Source organism: Alnus glutinosa, chromosome 9, assembly GCF_958979055.1.
Source record: "Alnus glutinosa chromosome 9, dhAlnGlut1.1, whole genome shotgun sequence".
Classification (NCBI taxonomy): domain Eukaryota; kingdom Viridiplantae; phylum Streptophyta; class Magnoliopsida; order Fagales; family Betulaceae; genus Alnus; species Alnus glutinosa.
Window position 1 is genome coordinate 23,250,300 of NC_084894.1, and position 20,725 is coordinate 23,271,024.

At 34.3% G+C, this 20,725-nt stretch overlaps 2 protein-coding genes across 2 annotated transcripts; one reads left to right on the forward strand and one right to left on the reverse strand.

The window, feature by feature from the left end:
- Positions 1 to 2,706: 2,706 nt before the first annotated feature.
- On the reverse strand, positions 2,707 to 11,075 carry LOC133878547 (RHOMBOID-like protein 1). Its single transcript, XM_062317108.1, has 6 exons — positions 10,467 to 11,075; positions 9,291 to 9,454; positions 7,813 to 7,976; positions 7,455 to 7,702; positions 6,125 to 6,251; positions 2,707 to 2,976 (listed from the first exon to the last, which is right to left on the reverse strand). The coding sequence occupies exons 1-6, from the start codon at positions 10,775 to 10,777 to the stop codon at positions 2,854 to 2,856; spliced, it is 1,137 nt and encodes a 378-aa protein (XP_062173092.1). The 5' UTR covers positions 10,778 to 11,075; the 3' UTR covers positions 2,707 to 2,853.
- Positions 11,076 to 17,002: 5,927 nt separating this feature from the next.
- On the forward strand, positions 17,003 to 19,356 carry LOC133878442 (probable xyloglucan galactosyltransferase GT11). Its single transcript, XM_062316998.1, has one exon. It carries the CDS (start codon positions 17,341 to 17,343, stop codon positions 19,180 to 19,182), a length of 1,842 nt encoding a protein of 613 aa, XP_062172982.1. The 5' UTR covers positions 17,003 to 17,340; the 3' UTR covers positions 19,183 to 19,356.
- The last annotated feature ends 1,369 nt before the right edge of the window (positions 19,357 to 20,725 follow it).

The following is a 20,725-nucleotide window of genomic DNA, read 5'->3' on the forward strand; positions in this document are numbered from 1 at the left end:
CTGAATGGAAACGAAAAATTTGTTCTGGATGGTCGGAATGGACTTGCTGTTTGAGAATACCACCGTACCTAATGTCGGAGGCATCAGTCTCAACGATCTTAAAAGAATCAATAGTTGGAATGCCAAGACAGGGCAATGTCTGGACATGGAGCTTAACTTCTTTGACAACAGAAGTATGGATTTCAGTCCATGGAGGAGGATTTTTCTGAAGTCTATCAAATAATGACTTACATTTCTTACGAAGATTTTTATAAAAATCAGTAACATAATTGAGAGATCCAAGGAACCTTTGTAGTTGGGTTTTCTCAAGAATTTCATCAGGAAACTTATCAGCAAATTGGATGACTTTGCTGATTGGACTTATTTTCGATTGATGGATATTATATCCAAGAAACCGGATGTTGGTTTGGAATAGCTTAATTTTACGGATTATGCCGTAACGAAATAGAAGATCTATTACGCAAAGGCATAATCCGTAAGAGTAAGTCCCCCTGGTCTTATTCAGCCTTTTATGTTTATATATATATATATATATATATATATATATAAGGGAATGTAGATGCGGTTATTAACTGCAATTGTATATGCGGATAGTGGATGCGAACAGTTATCATCCGCCCATACTTTCACCCCTAATATTCACAATGTAGGAACATATATAACATTAGATATGTAAAATATAATATGAACAATTAACTATATGGGAAAAATATAAAAAAGCCGTATGAACTAACATCCATTTTTTAAATAGCTCCATAAAGTGATAAATGTGTTAAAGTGATACATCAAACTATCAAATTGTGCAAAAAAAAAACCATTTTTTTATTATATTCATATAATACCTGTATTCTCTTTACAACTAAAAAAATAAAAGATAAAAAACTAAACTAAACTATTTTCTTAAACAAAACAAAAAAAAAAAAAAAAAAAGAAGAAGAAGAAGAAGAAGAAGAAAAAAAAAAGAAGGATAAATTCAAAATCAATCCGTATGGTTGGCCTAAATTACAAATCGCTCAATGCGAAATAAAAAATAGGAAAAAATACAATTTAATCCCTCAAACTACCATCATTTTTCGGATGGCCCCCCCAAACAACCAAGGCTTGTACTTTGGCCCCTCAAACTACTAAAACCTTTGAAAAATACATCTTTTGGTAAAATATTCCCATAATACCCCTGCCACATGTCATTTTTCAATTAAAAAATAAAAAAATTCAATTTTTTTTTTAAATATATATATATTTTTTAAAAAGATGGGTGTTTGGGGTGGCGTTATTTCCCAATCGTGACCCAATCTTCCCGACACCCCTCCTGTCATTGACCGTTTGTAATGCCGTGATCTCCGATTTTATAGCCCGGCTCGGCGAGTTCCGATTCGCAATCATCAGCTCCCTGATCTCGGCTGAGCTCAAGCTCACCCCGCTCTGAAAAATATCCTCCACCTGAGAGAAAAACTCGTGATCCTTGAGCCCCAGGTAGCTATTGACCAACGTTTTGATTGTCAAAAAATCACAGAGAGGAAAATGAATATGAATATCAATGAACAAGCTCACGGCCGTTGATTTATCCGTCAGAAAACTGATCGAGGCCTTCCACAACAATGATAGATTTGCTTGTCGTTTGTAACAAAATAAAATTCAGATTGGAATCATTTATAACCTTCAAAAGATCAATATCATAGACATCGAAGGATAGGAAGTTAGCCATGTCCGCATTCGGAGAGGCGGGGATGAGTTCGCTGAGCTGCAGGCGTGCGTCGTGCCCAACGACGATGTTGGAAAGAAGTAGTATGTCCTCCGGTCGATTGCAGTTTTTTTTTTAGTTTTTATTTTTATTTTTAAATTATATATATATATATATATATATATATATATATATATATATATATATATATATTTATAATTTTTTTTAAATTTTTTTGATTTTTTTTGAATTTTTTTGAATTTTTTAATTGAAAAATGATACATGACAAGAGTATTATGTGGATATTTCGCCAAAAGAGACATTTTTCAAAGGTTTTGGTAGTTTGGTGAGTGCAAGTCTTGGTAGTTTGGGAGGCCATCTGGAGAATGGGTGATAGTTTGGGAGCTAAATTGTATTTTTCCCTAAAAAATAATTCAGAGATCTTCAGGGTAGGCCAAAATAACAATTTAATCATTGTAATAAAATTTCGTTAAAACACTTAATGAATTCCGTTAGTGTCAACATCAGCACCAATAAAATAATGATATGTGTTACTTTTACTTAAAATATATATATATATATATATATTACAAATATACATTTATTAAGAGTATAAGAAATAATCACTTGTTACTTTATGAAACTATTAAAAAACGGTTGTTCGTTCACAGAGCTTATTTATATTTTTCCCTATCTATATCCTCTCCATTTCACTTCCATTCTCTGTCACATTCCTGTCTCTTTCTATAAAAACGTAGGAAATAATCATTAGAAACCCCTCAAATTCTACCTTCTGTGATTTTTGCAAAGTTTAAAACTAGAGAACAATGCCAGAGAATTGATGATATCAAGGAGGGTTTGGGGTTTGATTATGTGCAAGAAAACTAAGCTAAAAAATGCTTGACGTTTGAAGCCAAGGTTTATACCCCGGATGAAACACCCCCTATTTTATCTCACTTGCTATCAATATACTTGTATCTGTGTCGAAACAACCCATTTGAGCTACAAAAAATAGGAGCAAATACTTCACAAAAGCAAAATAAATTGCAAAAATGAAAATGGTAACCAGTTTTTGATGGATACAGAAAATTATCTACAGATTCAAGGATGATTCATGTACACCGACATGTTTAATGGAATGGGCTCAAGCATCCTTCTATCATCTTCTATAATCAACCGCAAAGCTGAGAACATAGCTGCTGAACCTTGGAATCATTAATATCTGACAACATATAGATGCTGCTTCTTCCATTGTTTAGGCATGTCATGTTCAGTTGGTTCCCCATTTGGCTTGACTGCAAAAACATTATATCGATATCAATGTATTTCAATTAAAAAAAAAAAAAAAAAAAAAAAGAAAAAAAAGAAAAAGAGAAAGGACAGTAAGTCAGTAATCTTCTCAAATGTCACACTATTTCATTCTATTAGGCTGCCTCATTTGCGCCAAGAAGATTGGTAAGTAACAGAAAAACAAGTTATATGCATCACTTTCAACGTTATAACAGTTGTTTATTGGTAAGTATTCAGTAGTATAGCATAGAAGATGTTAAGGTTTATGCCCTGAAAGCCAATTTATTTGTTTTACATTTATGGTTTATTAATAAAGTTGTTTATTTTCTGAATTTTTATGAGAATATTGGGCATATCATTTTATACATGTGCATATTGTTTTATACTTTTATATATACATGTAGTCCTTAAATTATATTGAATGTGGCTTAGATGTGTTAATGAGATTATTACACAAAATATCTAAGTCATAAACCTTAGGAGTGAGATCTTTCACAGTCAAATCTCAGTGTTAGGTGATCGAATGTAGCATTGTGGGAATATTACTATTCAAGATAGAATCCATAATCCTTTGATTTTAATCAAAGAGATATGAAACATCCCCTAGAGATAAATTTAATAGAAATTTATTATTCTAAATCTTTAGCCGAAGTATTTTAGTAAGGAGTTACTAAAATGAAATGTACTAAATGAAATATGATTTCTAGAGTACAAAAATAATCAAGAGAATAAATAGGGAACTCAAAGATTAAAAGATACTGAATTAAAGTAACAGTTAATTTTATGACTTTAATTCTACTATGGAAATTTCATGAAAGGATCAATTGCAATTATAAGATGTCACTTGGAGATTTGATTAATCCAAATAAATACTAGAGTACAATTACAATTTTTTAGTAGAATAAATTGCAATTAATAGTAACCTAAATCAAGTCATGGGATGACAAGTGTTTTAGGCCTATTGGAGCCTTTAGTTCCCTTCTCAAGCTGACTATTATCCCTTAAAGGCTTAACCTAATTACACAAGGACGTATCCCCTCATTGCCGCGTACTATAGCGGATGAGAATTAGGATTTTGAAGTCCTAATTTGACAAGGAAACCTAGTCCTACCTTCTCTTGGAAAATGCAAGTATATTTAAAGCGGTCTTGTGTAAGCATTAGAATTCACACTATTAGTCTTATAATCAGAATTGAGGAGAAGGTTTAGATGTTTCAAAACCATAGCCTACACATGCAATTTGAAGGAGGAGCAAGATGATTCAATTTGGCCACAAGAACACCAAGTAGTCGACCTTGTGAGGAAGTGTTATTGTCTTGTAAATTTTTGTTTTGCATGATCTAATGTTATGCTCTCCTGATACTTTTTCTTACGAATTTTCCATTGTATCTTTTGATATATATTCCTTATGTTTTTTGTGGGGCCGACCCAAAGTATCTACGTAATCTATGAAGCTTATTCTTATGTTTTGAAACTGTGTCGGGTTTAAAGATGAACTTAGCCAAGTTAGAATTGGTTCCTGTAGGAACTGTTGATAATGTGGCTGGGTTGGCTAAGATTCTGGGTTGTGGGGTTGCGTTTCTGCCCATGAAGTATCTTGATCTTCTGTTGAGGAGTCCTATAAGACTAAGCATACATGGAACGTTGTTATTGAGTAAAAAGAATGTCGGTTGACTAGTTGGAAAATGGTGTATTTGACTAAGGGCAATAGGACTACCCTTATAAAGAGCACCCTATCCAACTTATCCACGTACTTCATGTCCCTCTTTCCTCTCCCTACAAGTGTTGCAAAGCATATTGAGAAGCTTCAACGTGATTATTTATGGGGTGGGCTAGGTGAAGAGTTCAAATATCACTTGCTGAATTGGTCCAAGGTTTGTACTCCAATCTTTGAGGGAGGGTGAGGGCTAGGAACTTGCTGAGGTTCAATCATGCCGTCTTAGGTAAATGGCTTTGGCATTATGGGCTTGAGAGAGAGACTTGGTAGAGATTGGTGGTGGACTCTAAATATGAAAGTTCATGGTGAGAGTGGTGTTTTAGTGAGCTTGTTGAGGTGTATGGGGTGGGTTTATGAAAGAATATTATGAGGGATTGGATGAAGTTTTGTAATCATACCAGATTTAAGGTGGGAGATGACTCCAAGGTTAAATTCTGACATGATCTTTGGTGTGGGGATATGGCCCTTAAGAGCCTTTCTAGCTTTATTTGGTATTGGTTGAGCAAATGATGCTTCTTTTATGGCTCACATGGAATTTTCTAGAGGTGCCATTCAGTAGAACGTGAGCTTTGCAAGAGCAGCTCGTGATTGGGAGGTGGATGTCTTTGCCTCGTTCTTCAGAGTGTTGTATTTAGTGAGAATGAGATGGGAAAATGAGGACAAGTTGTGATGGGTCCCATCCATAAGAGGATTGTTTGGTGTTAAATTTTTCTACAGTGTCATGGGTTGTAATGATGGTTTTTGTTTTCCTTGAAAGAGTGTTTGACGAACTAAGGTCCTTATGAGGGTGGCATTTTTTTGTTTGGTCGGCAACCCAAGGAAAGATCCTTATCAAGGACAATCTTTGGAAGTGGCGCGTCATTGTGGTTGCTAAGTGTTGTATGTGTAAAAGGAATGAGGAGTCTGTAGACCATTTTCTTCATTGTGAGGTTGCTTGTGCCATTTGGAATGTCTTCTTTAGTCAATTTAAGCTGTCTTGGGTTATGAATAGACAAATAGTCGACTTGAATGCTTGTTGGTGGATTGTCGACAACACTCGGAGTGCTGGAAGATGGTGCCTTCGTACCTTTTTTGGTGTCTATGGAGGGAAATGAATGATAGAAATTTTGAGGACCATGATAGGACTTTGGAGGAGATTAAGTCTTTATTTTTCAATACCCTGTATCTTTGGACAGTTGCTTTTGCTTTTCTTTTGGTGATTAGTTTTCATAATTTTCTTGTTCTTTTTGCTCATACTAACTAGGTGTCTTCTTTTGTATACTTCTTGTGTAGGATGCTTTACGCTTTTAATGATATCTCGATTACTTATAAAAAAAAAAATTCACAGTAGGAGTTACTTGCATTGAATTAGTCCGGCATGAACACATGTATTACCGATAGAGATCTGAAGTGATTGAAAGCATACAAAAAAGAAAAGAAAAGTAGAGCATCACTTACCTGACAAAAAATTTGTCCTGTTTTGCAGTTCCATTTTGAGGTAGGGACACAGCTTAAATAATGGCACCAAGAGCAGCGATCATTCAGATTAACCCCTCGAAGGAGAAAAATAAGCCCAGCAGAAAACCTGTCAAAATTACAAAACAAGTTCAGAGAACTCCATGATCTAATGAAACCAGGCACCTTAGAGATAAACTTCTTATATTATCACCATATTGGCTCATTACATTTAGTGAGTGGTATTTGCAATGCTTCTTCCCACCAACCCAGGGCACTTAGTCAAAAACTGCCCACACAGAGGATTTAGGCAACATGAATCTAACAATTAGCTTAAATGCAGACATATAGGCTGTCTGCCAATGATTGAGGTCATAAATGGCTATAAAAATCTCAACCAATGGAGATCATTAGGGTCTGTTGGTAAAGTTCTTGAAAAGTGTTTTGGGTTTTGAAAATTGTTTTGGGTTTTGAAAATGTGAAAATTGAGAAGCGTTTTAGTGGGGGCCACATTTGAAAAAAAATGTTGTCTATGGGATTCACAGAAGACAATTCATTTAGTAAACTAAAAAGTATTTTTAAGAAACAAAAACTGAGTGTTGTCAAAACATAAAAAAACAAAGCAAAAGAGGCAAAAAAAGAAAAGAAAAGAAGAAGCTCGAACACCTCCGTGAGAGGCACAAAGGGATGGGGTCTCCACCCCCTCCCCTCTGTAAGGGTAGACAACCCACCCCCCGCCTCCGCGAGAAGCACGACGGGGGTGGACCTCTAACCACCCCCCCCCCCCCCCCTCCCTGGTGGGGGTGGACATCAGGGGTGGGTCTCCCACCTACGATGAAGGGGCAACCTCCAACATAGGAGGCCAGCCTCTTGTGTTTTCATTTTTTTTAATTAAACTTTAATTTTTTTAATTTTCTTTTATAAATAACAAGGATGGTCTTCATGCTTGAAAAGAGAGTATATTTTCAAAACATTTCTATTCCTATATGAAGGGGTGATAAGTTTTTTGAAAAGTGTTTTGTGATTTGTTTTGAAAAGTGTATTAGTATTGAGGGCCACATCTGAAAACCCGTTTGAATAACGGTAGTTTGATAAGTGTTTTCGGGTTTTCAGATTTTTGAAATTGAGAAGAGTTTTTCAAAACTTTGCCAAACAAACCCCAAACTTCCCACAGGGCAGCCTATTTACCTGTAGTAAATCTCATATCATGCACATACTTTTTTTTTGATAAATAATGTCATATCATGCACATACTTCATAAAACAAGAAATGTGCAAGGAATAAAATAAGATATGCAAATTCAAAACATAAAGAAAGGATTCCAATGACCTACCCAGCAATCAATAGTATAAGAGAGAGAACCCACAGTACATACTGATATGCCTTGTGTTTAGATTTAATATACCCAGAAGGAGCATTTCTCTGGCTAACCCATCCAAACTGGGGACGAATCAAAAACACAAATCCAAGAAGAAAGCCAGAAAGAAATCCCCCAATATGAGCAAAATTGTCCACGTGTGGTAGGATTCCAACCGCTAAATTTATTATGATGATGACAAGAAGAGTCAACAAGGCTGCGAACTGTGCATAAAAACTTGAAACTGTAAGATGATTGGGCCACATATATAGCTAACTGCAAAGAAGTCAAAATTTATTAAGAAGCTCTGTCAGAATCAAAGCACTTTATTTACCTTATTTGCATATATTGTCCAATTTGTAATGAGCTCTGAAAGCATGCCTCCTAGTAAACCAAAAAGTGCACCGGACGCACCAACAGAGATTCGCGATTGAATAAAAAGAGCTGACAACAAACTCCCTCCAAAACCAGATATAATATAAAGCAATCCAATTCGAACTGTAGGACAAAACTATAAAGAAATTAGATTTCAAACTGCAAAGGCAAAAGAATTCTTCGTTGAATTACTAAAGCAGTTCCGCATAAAAGTTGAGAGATTCTACTTTATATATTCGATTATTTATCTTTCCAGCACGATGCTTTTTCTTAAAAGAAAAAAGGAGAGAGAGAGAGAGAGAGAGAGAGAGAGAGAGAGAGAGAGAAGAGAACAGGTGTCTAGGAATATTTCCTCACTTTCATTGAGACAGTATATCTACGGAATCTTAAAAAAAAAAAGTGCATGAATCAGTGATGGAATAAGTGGCACTAGATATGTGTGCTTGTTTCAGAGAGAGAGAGAGAGAGAGAGAGAGAGAGAAGAGAACAGGTGTCTAGGAATATTTCCTCACTTTCATTGAGACAGTATATCTACGGAATCTTAAAAAAAAAAAAGTGCATGAATCAGTGATGGAATAAGTGGTACTAGATATGTGTGCTTGTTTCAAGAAGCTTTCAACTGCAAAATGGAATTAGTGCAACAAAAAGTTCATAAAGCCTGAAAACACACTCCACCTTGGATGTAATTTTTCCAAATCCTGCCTAGGTTAGCACACCTCCTACTCTCTCATTGTTGTTTGCAACCCTTATATTCTTTGAAACGTATCAGATATCGTGGTCATAGTATATATGAGTTATAACCAAAACTAGAATCAATTGTCCACTCTTCTAGAATTAGAATCAAGTCAATTCACTTAGTCCAAAGAATTCTGAATCCGTCTTCAGATTATCTCAAGTCATCGGTGTACAAATTGCAACTTATTTGATATAATAATAAGGGCTTCCATTGGTTTGGTTATAACTCAGCCACGTTTTTTATAAATAGAATTTCATTGTTGTCAAATTCATTGTCCATTCCACTTTTCCACGATATGGGACATTATTCAATAAGCCAAGCTCTGCAAAAATTAGCAACTTTGTTCTTAAGACAAAATTGCAAGGCCTTGTGGTCAATCCTTTTTGTGGTGTCCAAACATATAATTATAATTCCACATGTATAGAAGAGAAGTTAAAATTGTAATTCAAAGCTTCATCTCAAATTCCACATACCAATAAGACCGACAAAGAAATAAATCAATGATTTGACCAGGGATATAAAGTGTGTAGCATCTTTAAAAGACAGGCTCATACGTATATAGTTGCTGATAAACAAATATATATATATATATATATATATATATATATATATATATATATATATATATATATATATATATATATATATATATATATATATATATATTGAGAACAAATTTGAAGAAGCAAATGGATGCATACCAAACCCAAATTCTTGCTCAAGCCGAATTCCAATAAATACAAGACTCAACATATTGGCGAGTATATGAAAAACCCCAGCATGTAACCATATACAAGAGATCAGACGCCATGCCTGGTGCCCATGGACAATTTTATTCACTTCTAGAGCACCCATCTTCTCTAACCTGAAAAAAATAAAAACATATCGGATTATGACCTACACACATATTAGTACACGTCAAGTCAAAGATAACTCCACCAAGAAGCCCCACCATTAGCAATTATCAACTTAAAGGAAACATGTGTATAAGTATAACCCTTAACATATCTTAACAGCATGATCTCGCAAACATGATTGACAGATAATATTTTCAGTCTCATTAGCTTAAACCATGATTTGTTCTATAACCCTCAAGAGAGTTTTGGGGATGGTCCTCGCTTGCCTGTAGTGATGGTCGTTTCTCCCTCCTATTTGGATTGTAGCTCCTCAGGAATTCCCGCCGATGACAAGGATGGGGTGTCGAATGGTGAGGAGGTTGAGGATCCCTCGTTGGAGTTTCAGGATGCCATTAAAGAGGACCTTCTTCGGATTGTAAAGCTTGCGTGTCCAAAGAATAAAGGTAGGAGGGAGGTGTTGAACCTAAATAGCTCTATTAATTATGGCAATGCAAGCATGTCTTCTCGACGAGGGAAAGGAATGGCTCACATGCTGTAGCATGTATGCTCCATGTGGGTTATGGGTTTGAGGGTCTTAGGGTTGAGGGTTTGTTTGGGCTTCTTCTTGTGGGTAGTTTTGTTTGTTCATGTGTATACTTCATGTGTACATAAGGACGCCTTATGCTTTTTTTTTATAAAATTTATTACTTATAAAAAAAATATATATATACATATATATATATATACATAGAACAAGATCATCTTAGTTTTTCTTGCATCCGCATAAAGCCTATGCAATCAAGTAATTGACGAAACTTATACGATATTAACAACAAGGGAAAGAATTAGCCGTCCCAAATGCACTCTAAGTCCGCATTACTTGAATTACAGGAACACAAAAACACCAACCAACCAGAACCCAAAGCAGGTAACTTTGCATTGCTTTTGACAGCCAAAGCACAAACCAGTATGCAACCAATGATTAAATCAAACAACCAATATCTAACAAATGAACATTGATTGAAAGTGGGGAAGGATTACGTGGACGAAGAGGGACCCAGAAGGGGGTTATCCTTGAGGGTCTGGAAGGAGAACCTGCCCAAGAACCTGGCGACGCAGGAGGTGGAATTCTTGGGGCAGTTGTTGACGTACATGGTCACCACGAAGAGCGCAATGTTCGCCACCACGAAGCTCGGCACTAGCCACGGCACCCATCGCCTGAACGCCCTCAACTCCTCGCCGCCGCCTCCGCCGACCGCTAGTGGCGCCGACGACGTCGTTGCGGAAGCGGGACTCACCGGGTGGACCTTGACCACGATCTGGGCCGCCGAAGATGATGAGCCCCTCCGCATCACGGCCGTTTATGGATTGTGATGGTGATGGAACTAATAGTAACAATGACGATGATTTGCTCAGAGATTTGTTAATGCGGAATTCCCATTCCCTTGATTGTAATTTGTAAATGTTGGTCGGAACTGGGAATTGAAAATTCTTTTCCGTATCAGTTGATTTAACAACGAATCACGGAAATCGGAGAGAGAGAGAAAGAGATTTGTGGAACAAATATAAAGTGTGAGGCGGGGTTTTGCTTTTTCTTGGTTTGGACAGAACGGTTTACCAACTAAACGATGAAGTGTTTCTCGTTGCTGTTGTTTGTGTTAGAGTCCGTTTATTTATACTAACGTAATTTTGTACTTTAAAAGTGTATTAGTAAATAAAAGGTTAACGCTCTTACGGTTGTTCAATCGGTTGAAAATCACGCCTAATGAAATAAAGGTTATTAGATCAAATTCTTTCTTTTTCTCTTTGTGGACATGTCAAAAAAAAAAAAGGTAAATAAAAGGATAGTTGCACCGTTATTTTTTGAGGTGACCTAAATTACAAATCACTTTTCGTGGTTTAAAAATCTTAGTGAGTTATTGTGGTAAATTATAATTATAAATATTTTTTGAAATGTTTTGAAATTCTAATAAAGAATGATTTATACCGGGTGTAACATGATTGACTAACGGAATCTTTTAACTTGATGGATGGAAAACGTGTTCAAAAATTGATTTGTAATTATAATTTACCACAAAGAGTGATTTGTAATTTAGGCCAACCCAAAAATTAATGGTGCAATTATCCTTTTATTTATCGAGGAATATTAGACATCCATATTTTTTATTTTTTTCAGAATTTGATTTCAACATGATGTGTCATAATTTCATGAGATCTATCATTTTAAAAAATATGTCACAATCTCATAAAATTATAACACATCAAATTAAAACTAAATTTAAAAAAAAAAGTGTTAAGATATCAAGCATTTTTCATTATTTTCTACATCGAGTATATATGGAAGGCAAAATTGAAATGTTAAAATACTATTTCTCGTTTTCATTCATTCTTTTGTTTTCTTTTGTTTGACATTATGTTAGTGATCACGAGTCATGACTCATAATCGCAACCATTAAGCACTACAGTTTGACAAGTGTCAGGTGCATTGTTATTTGACGCATTCGCGGTGAAACAGTAACTGTGACGGAAGATTAAGGTCGGCCTTTACCCAAGTAACCAATCCAATCTCATGATTGTGACTAATTCATTTCCCATGCGTAGTTTTCCGAGTTAATTAGTTAATATTTTGCTCCCTTTTAACTTTATCTTCTAGGGGGTTTTCTCGTGAGCCATGACAGATAAAAACAGAGCAGGAAACTACAATTAGCATGCGATAATGCGAATCATGCTTTTATAAACTAATTAAAATCAATTGCACCAGTCAAGTTAAAGCCGAATGAGTATTCACGCCAATTAGAAGTCTTAATATATTGTTAGTAATTGTGACGGTAACGGCCGGCTCGATATATTTTAGAGTCTTATAATAAAAATTTAAGTGAGACCTTTTATTTAAAATTAAATATTAATTAATTTAAAATTATACTTCTATTTCAAATTTATTTTTCTTACTTTTTGAGATGCAAAATTACTTATTAAATTTTTATATTCGAGTTTTTTTAATATTTTCTTTTTTATTTGTGATACTGTTAATCTTAGGTATGATTTTATTAATTTTAATTTTGAAAAACTTCTTTATGCGGAAGCAACTGTAACATGTATTGTCAATAAAATTCTATAAGCGATACTTGCATTAGGAATAGAATCAAGTCTTTTTATATAATTTAATGTGTTAATTAGAGCACTTTATTCTATTTGTAAATTTTCTATTAAACTTTTAGTTCTGAAAATAAAATTTTATGGAATAATTTTAAGGAATTGAATAGTAAATTATTGAGAAATAATGAAAATTGAGAAGAAGAGATAAAATTCAAATTTGAATAATACTTGAATATGGAAATTAAGATAAAGAGTAGGATTTTAAATGGAAACTTAAGAGTTTCTCCATCTTCTTAGCTTCTTTTTTTTTTTTTTTCATTATATTTTGTATTTGAACGTTGGACTTAACTTAAGGCTTTCATGACTTTTAAGACTTTCCATATCTTCTTAGCATTTTTTTTTTTCATTCTATTTGGTCTTTGAACGTTAGACTTAACTTAAGAAGAATAAACAACATAGATGCCCATCAATTGGCAAGAATGACACTAACTCAGAATGTAAAACAGGTCTGGATATGAAACCTATCCGGGCTTAATCTCAGCTATTGTACGGGATGACCGAGAATTTTCTAATTTTGATTAATGAAATTCATGATTTTATTCAGAAAGGCCTTCAATTTTGGTAATAAAGACTTTCATGACTTTTGAGACTTTCCATATCTTCGTAGATTTATTTTTTTATTCTATTTTGTCTTTGAACGTTTGACTTAATTTAAGGCATTCAATTTTGATAATTAAGGCCCTAATGACTTTTGAGACTTTCCATAACTTCTTAGTATTTTTTTAATTTTAATGCCTTTCTTAAATTTATTTTTACCATAATTTGGGGCCTTAAAGTGTATTGATGGTAATTAAGGCCTTTATATATATATATTAATTGGAGGCCTTATGCGGTTAATATGAAAAAGCTTATATAAGGTTTACATGTTCATAAAAATAGTCGTAAAGTGAAAATTTATTCGCGTAAGCCCCAGCCGACAAAAGTGAAAATTTATTTGGACATATAGGTACTACATAAACTCGCTTGCATTAATTACCTAAATTAGTAACAATTTGGACAATTAATTACCTTAGATACTAATCCGTTAAAGCCATCGTTCCTGGGCCGGGCCCATGTAATTAAACAACTGTCATGGAAGACTACCTTGCAAGAAGGGCAATCCTTTTATGGGAGGAAGAATAACATCGTATAGCATCTTCAACAGAATAAGTAAATGGCTTATAATAGTCAAATTTGACTACTCTCTCTTTCCCCCTTTCCTTCTTTCACACAAAATAATATTTAAATAAAATAAATAGTATAATAGATAATATATTAGAGAGAGTATAGAAAAAATGGTAACTAAAATATATAATATTATTTTTCAGTAGTTACTTTGACTATTATTACTAAAGATGCTCGTAGAATAAACAGCTTAAATGGCATACCAAATGACTGAGAAGTTTGGTTGCTTTTGCTTTCATCTCACCCAAATTCTAAACAAGCACTATAAAAGGGTACAAATATTTTATTTTATTTTATTTTTTCTTATATTCAAATAAGAAAAAAAAAATAAAATTACAAAGAAGAATCCTTAACACTCCTAATACGAATTGAGTTAAGAAAAGAAAAAGAGGTGAGAAAGCTTCGATACACAATAAGGGTACGAAATTCTTTACCTTGGTTATATAGAACATTATGCTATAAAATGCTTTATATTGCCGAAGTTGGATCATGATCTTTAAAATAGGGAGGAATTATTTCATGGTTAATATTATAATTTACAGATCTAATGTTATATGTGTTGTCACGTCATTTAAGATTATATTTTTAAATGATGTGGTATCATATACATCGCTAGATAAAACAAAACAAATTATTGACTATAAAATACTAATTTTAATTTTATTTGAAATAAAGAAGATTCTATTTAGCTTAAATAGTGATTTTAATGCATAAGTTTCTATTGATGCAGCATCAATAGAGACTAATGATATAGTCATAACTTTTTAATGTTATATTGACCATAAAATCACTCATCTCAGTTTTACAGAAAAAGATCTTATTCCTTTTAAATTGATTTTAATGCACAAGTCTCTATTGATGTTCATGATAAAGGCCATTACTTTTTAATACCCCATGCATGTCATAGTCAGGCATTGATATATATACATATACATATAACTAATTTTTGTACACTTGACCGAATCATCTCACTAAAATGAACATATTTCTCTCCTATAATGATAAAATCTAATCTTATTCTTCTCATGTAGCTAACGGTCAAGTCCCTAATTTAAAATAAATTATTGGGTCTTCCTAACATGGTGTTTACCGTTTAGAAAATGATATTTGTAAACACACTCATTATGAGTACCGTGTATAAATTATGTGTGTTTAAATAACAGAACTCTTACTGTCTAGGTACAAATGTCCCATGGTCATGTTCATAATTTTTTTTCCTTTTTCAAGAAAACAATGACAAATTCGAGGGTTGGTTTGGGACTACGTCATCGATCATCTTTGTAAAATAATTATAGAATAAAAATGTGATATCTATCGATACTCAAATATTAATATTATGTTTCTTAACATATTAGTAGAGCATGCAAATGTAGATATGCATAGGTACATAATTTGTGGAAGGTCCATTTTGTACCCCGTAAACAACCTCAAATTCTAAGGCTCGATTGGTAATGCTTTTTAGAGAATTTTTGTTTCTCTAGTTGTAATTAATATGACATAAAGATAAAAATAATTTTAAGTATTTTATGTGTTGAGTTATTTGTTAATGCTTTTATATTTTTCTAAAAAATAAAATTTAGTCCTAGAAAACTTCAGCAAATTAAAGGAGTCCATAATTGTTTTGGTTAATTACCTTGAAAAAGAAAAAGAAAAAAGAGTTCTATTTTGAAATGAACGTTGAACTTTTAAGGCACCGACATATATTAAACCACTAATTTATTGATATTAGCAGAAATCATTGAAACTGCAGCATTTCTGGAATACATTTTTTACAATTTTAAATAAATTTTAGATTATCAAATTAAGTGAATTCAGGCTATTTTTCACATAAAACAACATGAAAAAATGCTACATATTAAAGATATGACATATTATTGAGACAATAATAATAATAAAAAAATTCATTCCAAAAGGCTTTGTCTCCACTTTTGAAAATACGCTCATTTTTAACTAAACCAAAAGACAATTTGCGAGATAATTAAAGTGTAAGAACTGATAAAAATTTACTCAATTCTCATTGTTAACATGTCACATTTTTAATATGTAACATTTTTCATGTCGATGCATGAAATGACCTAAATTTATATAATTTGAAAATGTAAAATTTTAAAGAAATCGTGGGGATCCTGATCCTGATTTTATGCTTGATCTTCATTGAACTAATTATTGGAGGCTTAAATTATTTAAGAAATCTTGCTCCCAAATAAATAATTGGAGTACCACTCAAGCTTATTTCTTCACAAACCCATTTTCTTACCAATCAATTGGTTCTCATTCGGTTTAAATTTATTATTTTATTTTGTTGAAAACAGAATTGTCTTAAAAGGGTTATAGATAATTAGATATATAATTACCAATGTACAAAATGGGAAGGTTATACTGATACACCATTTTCTATTATCATAAAATAAATAAATAAAAAAGAGAGGAGAAAAATAGAGAGAACTCATGCTAAAACTATTTCAACATCAACCTGCCTTTCCCAATTTAATTAATTAAGGTCAAGATCTAGATCATTTATATAATTAAAGAAAGCCACGCTTGATGGGTACGTATATATTATACCAGTTAATGCTTCTTTCTATTCAAAGGTATTATATATACCATGCGTTACGTTCCAAAAAAGATTTAAGGGCCCAAATCTTGCCACCACATGAACGACTGCTCAAATGTTTCTATTAATTTATTTTTTGATTTTATTAACATATTATTCTTATGACGGCCTCCAAATCCAATCCAAATATTGGAAACAAAATGTGTACAATAAAAACCAATAGAGAAAAAGATAACATATATACCCATGATAAATATTTTCATTTACCTAAATATATAACTCTATGCATGACTACTATTGCATCAACAACCTGCACAAGAAAGAAGGTATATATTGATCATGATGATCACGAAGAATCCTTTAGAACAAGAAAATGTTGTGGAAAGACCACTGATCATGTAGTATATAGAGTTTTTAGGCTGTGGCGCCCGGCCTTTAGTCAGTGTATATACGTACGTAGAGTTTTTAGGGAATGATTGAGAGGGAAATGATGCGGACATGCGGTAATGAGTTAGAATAACTAATAAAATATGTCTTATATCGATGTCAAAATAATAAAACGTGAGGGCTTTTCATGGAAGGTGAGCCGCTCCCTTATCGACGTACGTGGCAGTAGACTAATTGGTTCGTCCATGAGTTTGGCGGCTAAGGTATATTTAGAAGAGAACGTTCCCCGGTAAGTGGTAACATTAGTGGACCAAAACCTTGATTGTTTCAACGTCCACCGTTTCTTCGATCTCTTCTCTCTCTCTCTCTTCCAAACTGCAAATTCTTCTGTTGCTTTGCGAGCACTTCTTCCATCCCTTTTCTGGCTTTTCATTTGATATTCTTAAACCCATGTGTCTCTTCCTTTTCTTGCTCCTCGGTTTATATCGTAACATATACCCTTTTCATTGTTAGGGGATTGGAAGCAAAGACTTTTTTCTTTTTTTGGGTTTTCCTATCATGGTTTCCTTTCGATCTTTTCTTCCATCACCGGGATATCTTTCATCGGAGATTCGCTGAAAAACCAACTGCGCGCGTAACGGACAGAGGTCATGCATGGGAGTCTATCGTCTGGTGATGGACAGGTCAATCATTGGCAAGTGCCCCAACCGATTATGGTTAGTTGTCTTCGCCTCTTTTCTTCTGTGGTTCGTATTGCTTTGCTTCTATTATTCGGTTCCTACGGTTGGCATCCCCGAGCGTGTCACCTTGTTTGGTGATAACTTTGTCAACACTGTCAATTCTATTCTTTTGCCTGAAAATTCCAACGAAAGCATTAATGGAAAAAAAATTATCAGCGAAGAAACAGACTTTGTCAAGCCTGTAAAAAATATGGATGTCAGAGATCTTGTAGTAAAAAACAAGGATGAAACAAAAAATGGGTACAACCCGTTTACCAATTTTTCAGCCAGGGATTATGGGCTTGACAATTTTGATCATATAGTGACAGAAGTGTACCCCAACAATCAAACGCACCTTGCAGAGAATGAAGCTGATCAGCCTGTTAATGGCGTTTCTAGTTCAGAGAATGGAGAAAAACCAGATCCATTAAATGAGAAAATCTCCAAAGGGACGAGCAGGGAATTAGTTGATTCCTGTTCGGGTAGATACGTTTATGTCCATGATCTTCCTCGCCGGTTCAACGAAGACATGCTCAGGCATTGCCGGTCACTTAGTAATTGGACTGATATGTGTCTCTTTACAGCAAACATGGGTCTTGGTCCCTCTCTTCGAAATTTTGAGAGGGCATTCTCAAAGACTAGTTGGTTTGCGACAAACCAATTCTTGCTGGAAGTAATCTTCCACAACAGAATGAAACAGTACAAGTGCTTGACAAATGACTCATCATTGGCTTCAGCAATCTTTGTTCCATATTATGCCGGCCTGGACGTTTCTCGCTACCTCTGGTATTCAAACACATCCATGAGAGATGCTGCTTCCCTTGAGCTTGTCAAGTGGCTCAGAGAAAAGCCAGAGTGGAAGAAAATGTGTGGCAGAGATCATTTCTTGGTTGTCGGAAGGATTACATGGGATTTTAGGAGAGTAAGGGAGAAGGATTCCGACTGGGGTAATAAGCTAATGCTCTTGCCGGAGTCGAGGAATATGACGATGTTGGTAATTGAATCAAGCCCTTGGGACAACAACGACTTCGCGATACCTTATCCGACATACTTCCACCCTTCAAGCGACAACGAAGTTTTCCGGTGGCAGAACAGAATGAGGAGGCAGAAAAGGCGGTATTTCTTCTCTTTTGCCGGCGCCCCAAGACCCAATCTTCAAGATTCTATTCGTACTGAGATTATCGAGCAGTGTCGGGCTTCTACGGGGAGGAAATGCAGGTTGTTGGAATGCAGAGACCGCGCAAACAAGTGCTACCAGCCATTTCACGTGATGAAAATGTTTCAAACTTCTGTTTTCTGCTTGCAGCCTCCGGGAGATTCATTCACCAGGCGGTCTGCTTTTGATTCGATTTTGGCAGGTTGTATTCCAGTTTTCTTTCATCCGGGGTCAGCTTATGTTCAATATCTATGGCATTTACCAAAAGATTACACCAAATATTCTGTGTTTATACCCGCAAACGATGTGAAAAGTGGGAAAGTCAGCATCCAAAAGATACTGCTTCGGATTCCGAAAGAGAAGGTGCGGGCTATGAGAGAGGAGGTCATAAGGCTGATTCCAAGAGTAGTATATGCACATCCCAGATCAAGATTGGAGACCCTTGAAGATGCGTTTGATATTGCAGTTCAAGGAGTTCTTGAAAGAGTAGAGAGAATTAGGAGGGAGATGAGAGAGGGGAAGAATACTAGTTATGCTTTTCCAGAGGAATTTAGTTGGAAGTATAATTTGGTTGGGACAGTGGGGGAGCATGAATGGGATCCTCTGTTTGCCAGACCGTAGAACGTAAATTAGAGTACAAAATACAGGGGAGGAGGAGAAAGGCAATTTGCTTACTTTTATTCATGTATTTGGGCAAGTATTTCTATCTTTTTAGTTTAGAAAAAATGTTTTGATGTAATATAAAGTTGGGAAGCGTTGATCGAGTTCATATTTGAAAAAATATTTTCTCTAGAATACACTTTTTATTTGAGAAAAATAAAACATATGTAGAGTATCATAAGAATGAGTAAATTAATATAATTAGGCCAAACACATTAGTTTAATCTTTTGAGTTAAGTAGTATCTCTGTATCTCAACATATCATATTATGGTCGCATTGAAAAAACTTCCTAGAAAATAAATCTCTCCAAAAATGGTATCGGAGCCGAAAGGTCAACATGACACGTATGAGTGCTGAACAGAGTGTTTGTATGGTGGACACCGATGAGGTTCTTGATATGTTGTCACCTATGGAGAGTAAACTAGAGCAGCACATGGTTTGCATGTATAATTGTGAGCGTTGGGCTCTTGTGATGCTTGAACACCTGACAAAAGAACTTCCGTTGGAGGAAGAGTGTAGTCGATGTGACGGTGAACTCATACGTGTTGGAAATAAATTTTGGATAGTACACAAATTTATTGTTGAAATAAAATAATACCAATATAAAAATTAAAAATAAAATAAATACAATACAAGAGATTAAAATTAAAACAAAAATAATTTTACAATGCTATAGAATCACGTAAAAACGTCATTCTTAAAGGTTGATTTGTACCTCCCGAAATAGACAACTCAGTGTCTTTAGGATCTGTAAAGGTTTGCTGATGATTTTGTTTTATCGTATGTCCGTGTGTGCATGCATTTGTGTAGATCACTATTAAACGGAGTAATTCTACATGTACATTAAATATTCATTAAGTCTCCATAAAAAATTGAAATGTCTTCTAAAATCACCATTGGGCACGTGATTGATCAAATTGTGATTTTGATCAAATGATGATTTCAAAAGTTACTTCATTTCTTAATAGACACTTAATAAATACTTAATGTAAATATAAAATTACTTTACTAAACAAGACTGGGAAGAGTTTTTCACCGGGCTTAAATAGAGAGATTGAATAAAATATTAATTTTTAAAAATAATTCTTTTAAAAAAAGAAAAAAGAAAAGTATTTGAGACCGAATGCGAATACGACCCAATGGCCGGCCACAAGCCAATTGGCCAACTACGTACGCCACATCATTTTCATAAGCCCACCCAGGGCCACCCTCTTTGTCAAAACAATCTCTTTCTTTGGCCAAAGTTCAATCTGTTTCCTATTTTATTATTAAGGATAATACAATTGTATATTTATTTTTATTTTTTTATGTAATTTATTTAAATAAAATATTGATAGAAATCTGAAGTTGCCTTTTTTAATCTATATAACTCCAAAGTTGCCTTTTTCAGTAGAAATTGCATTTTTTTCACTTTAAACATTTTCTGTGCAGCCAAACAAAGACGATAAGTAAAGAAGAGATGTCGTTATGCGGCATGCCATTCAATCAGCAATGACATAATAA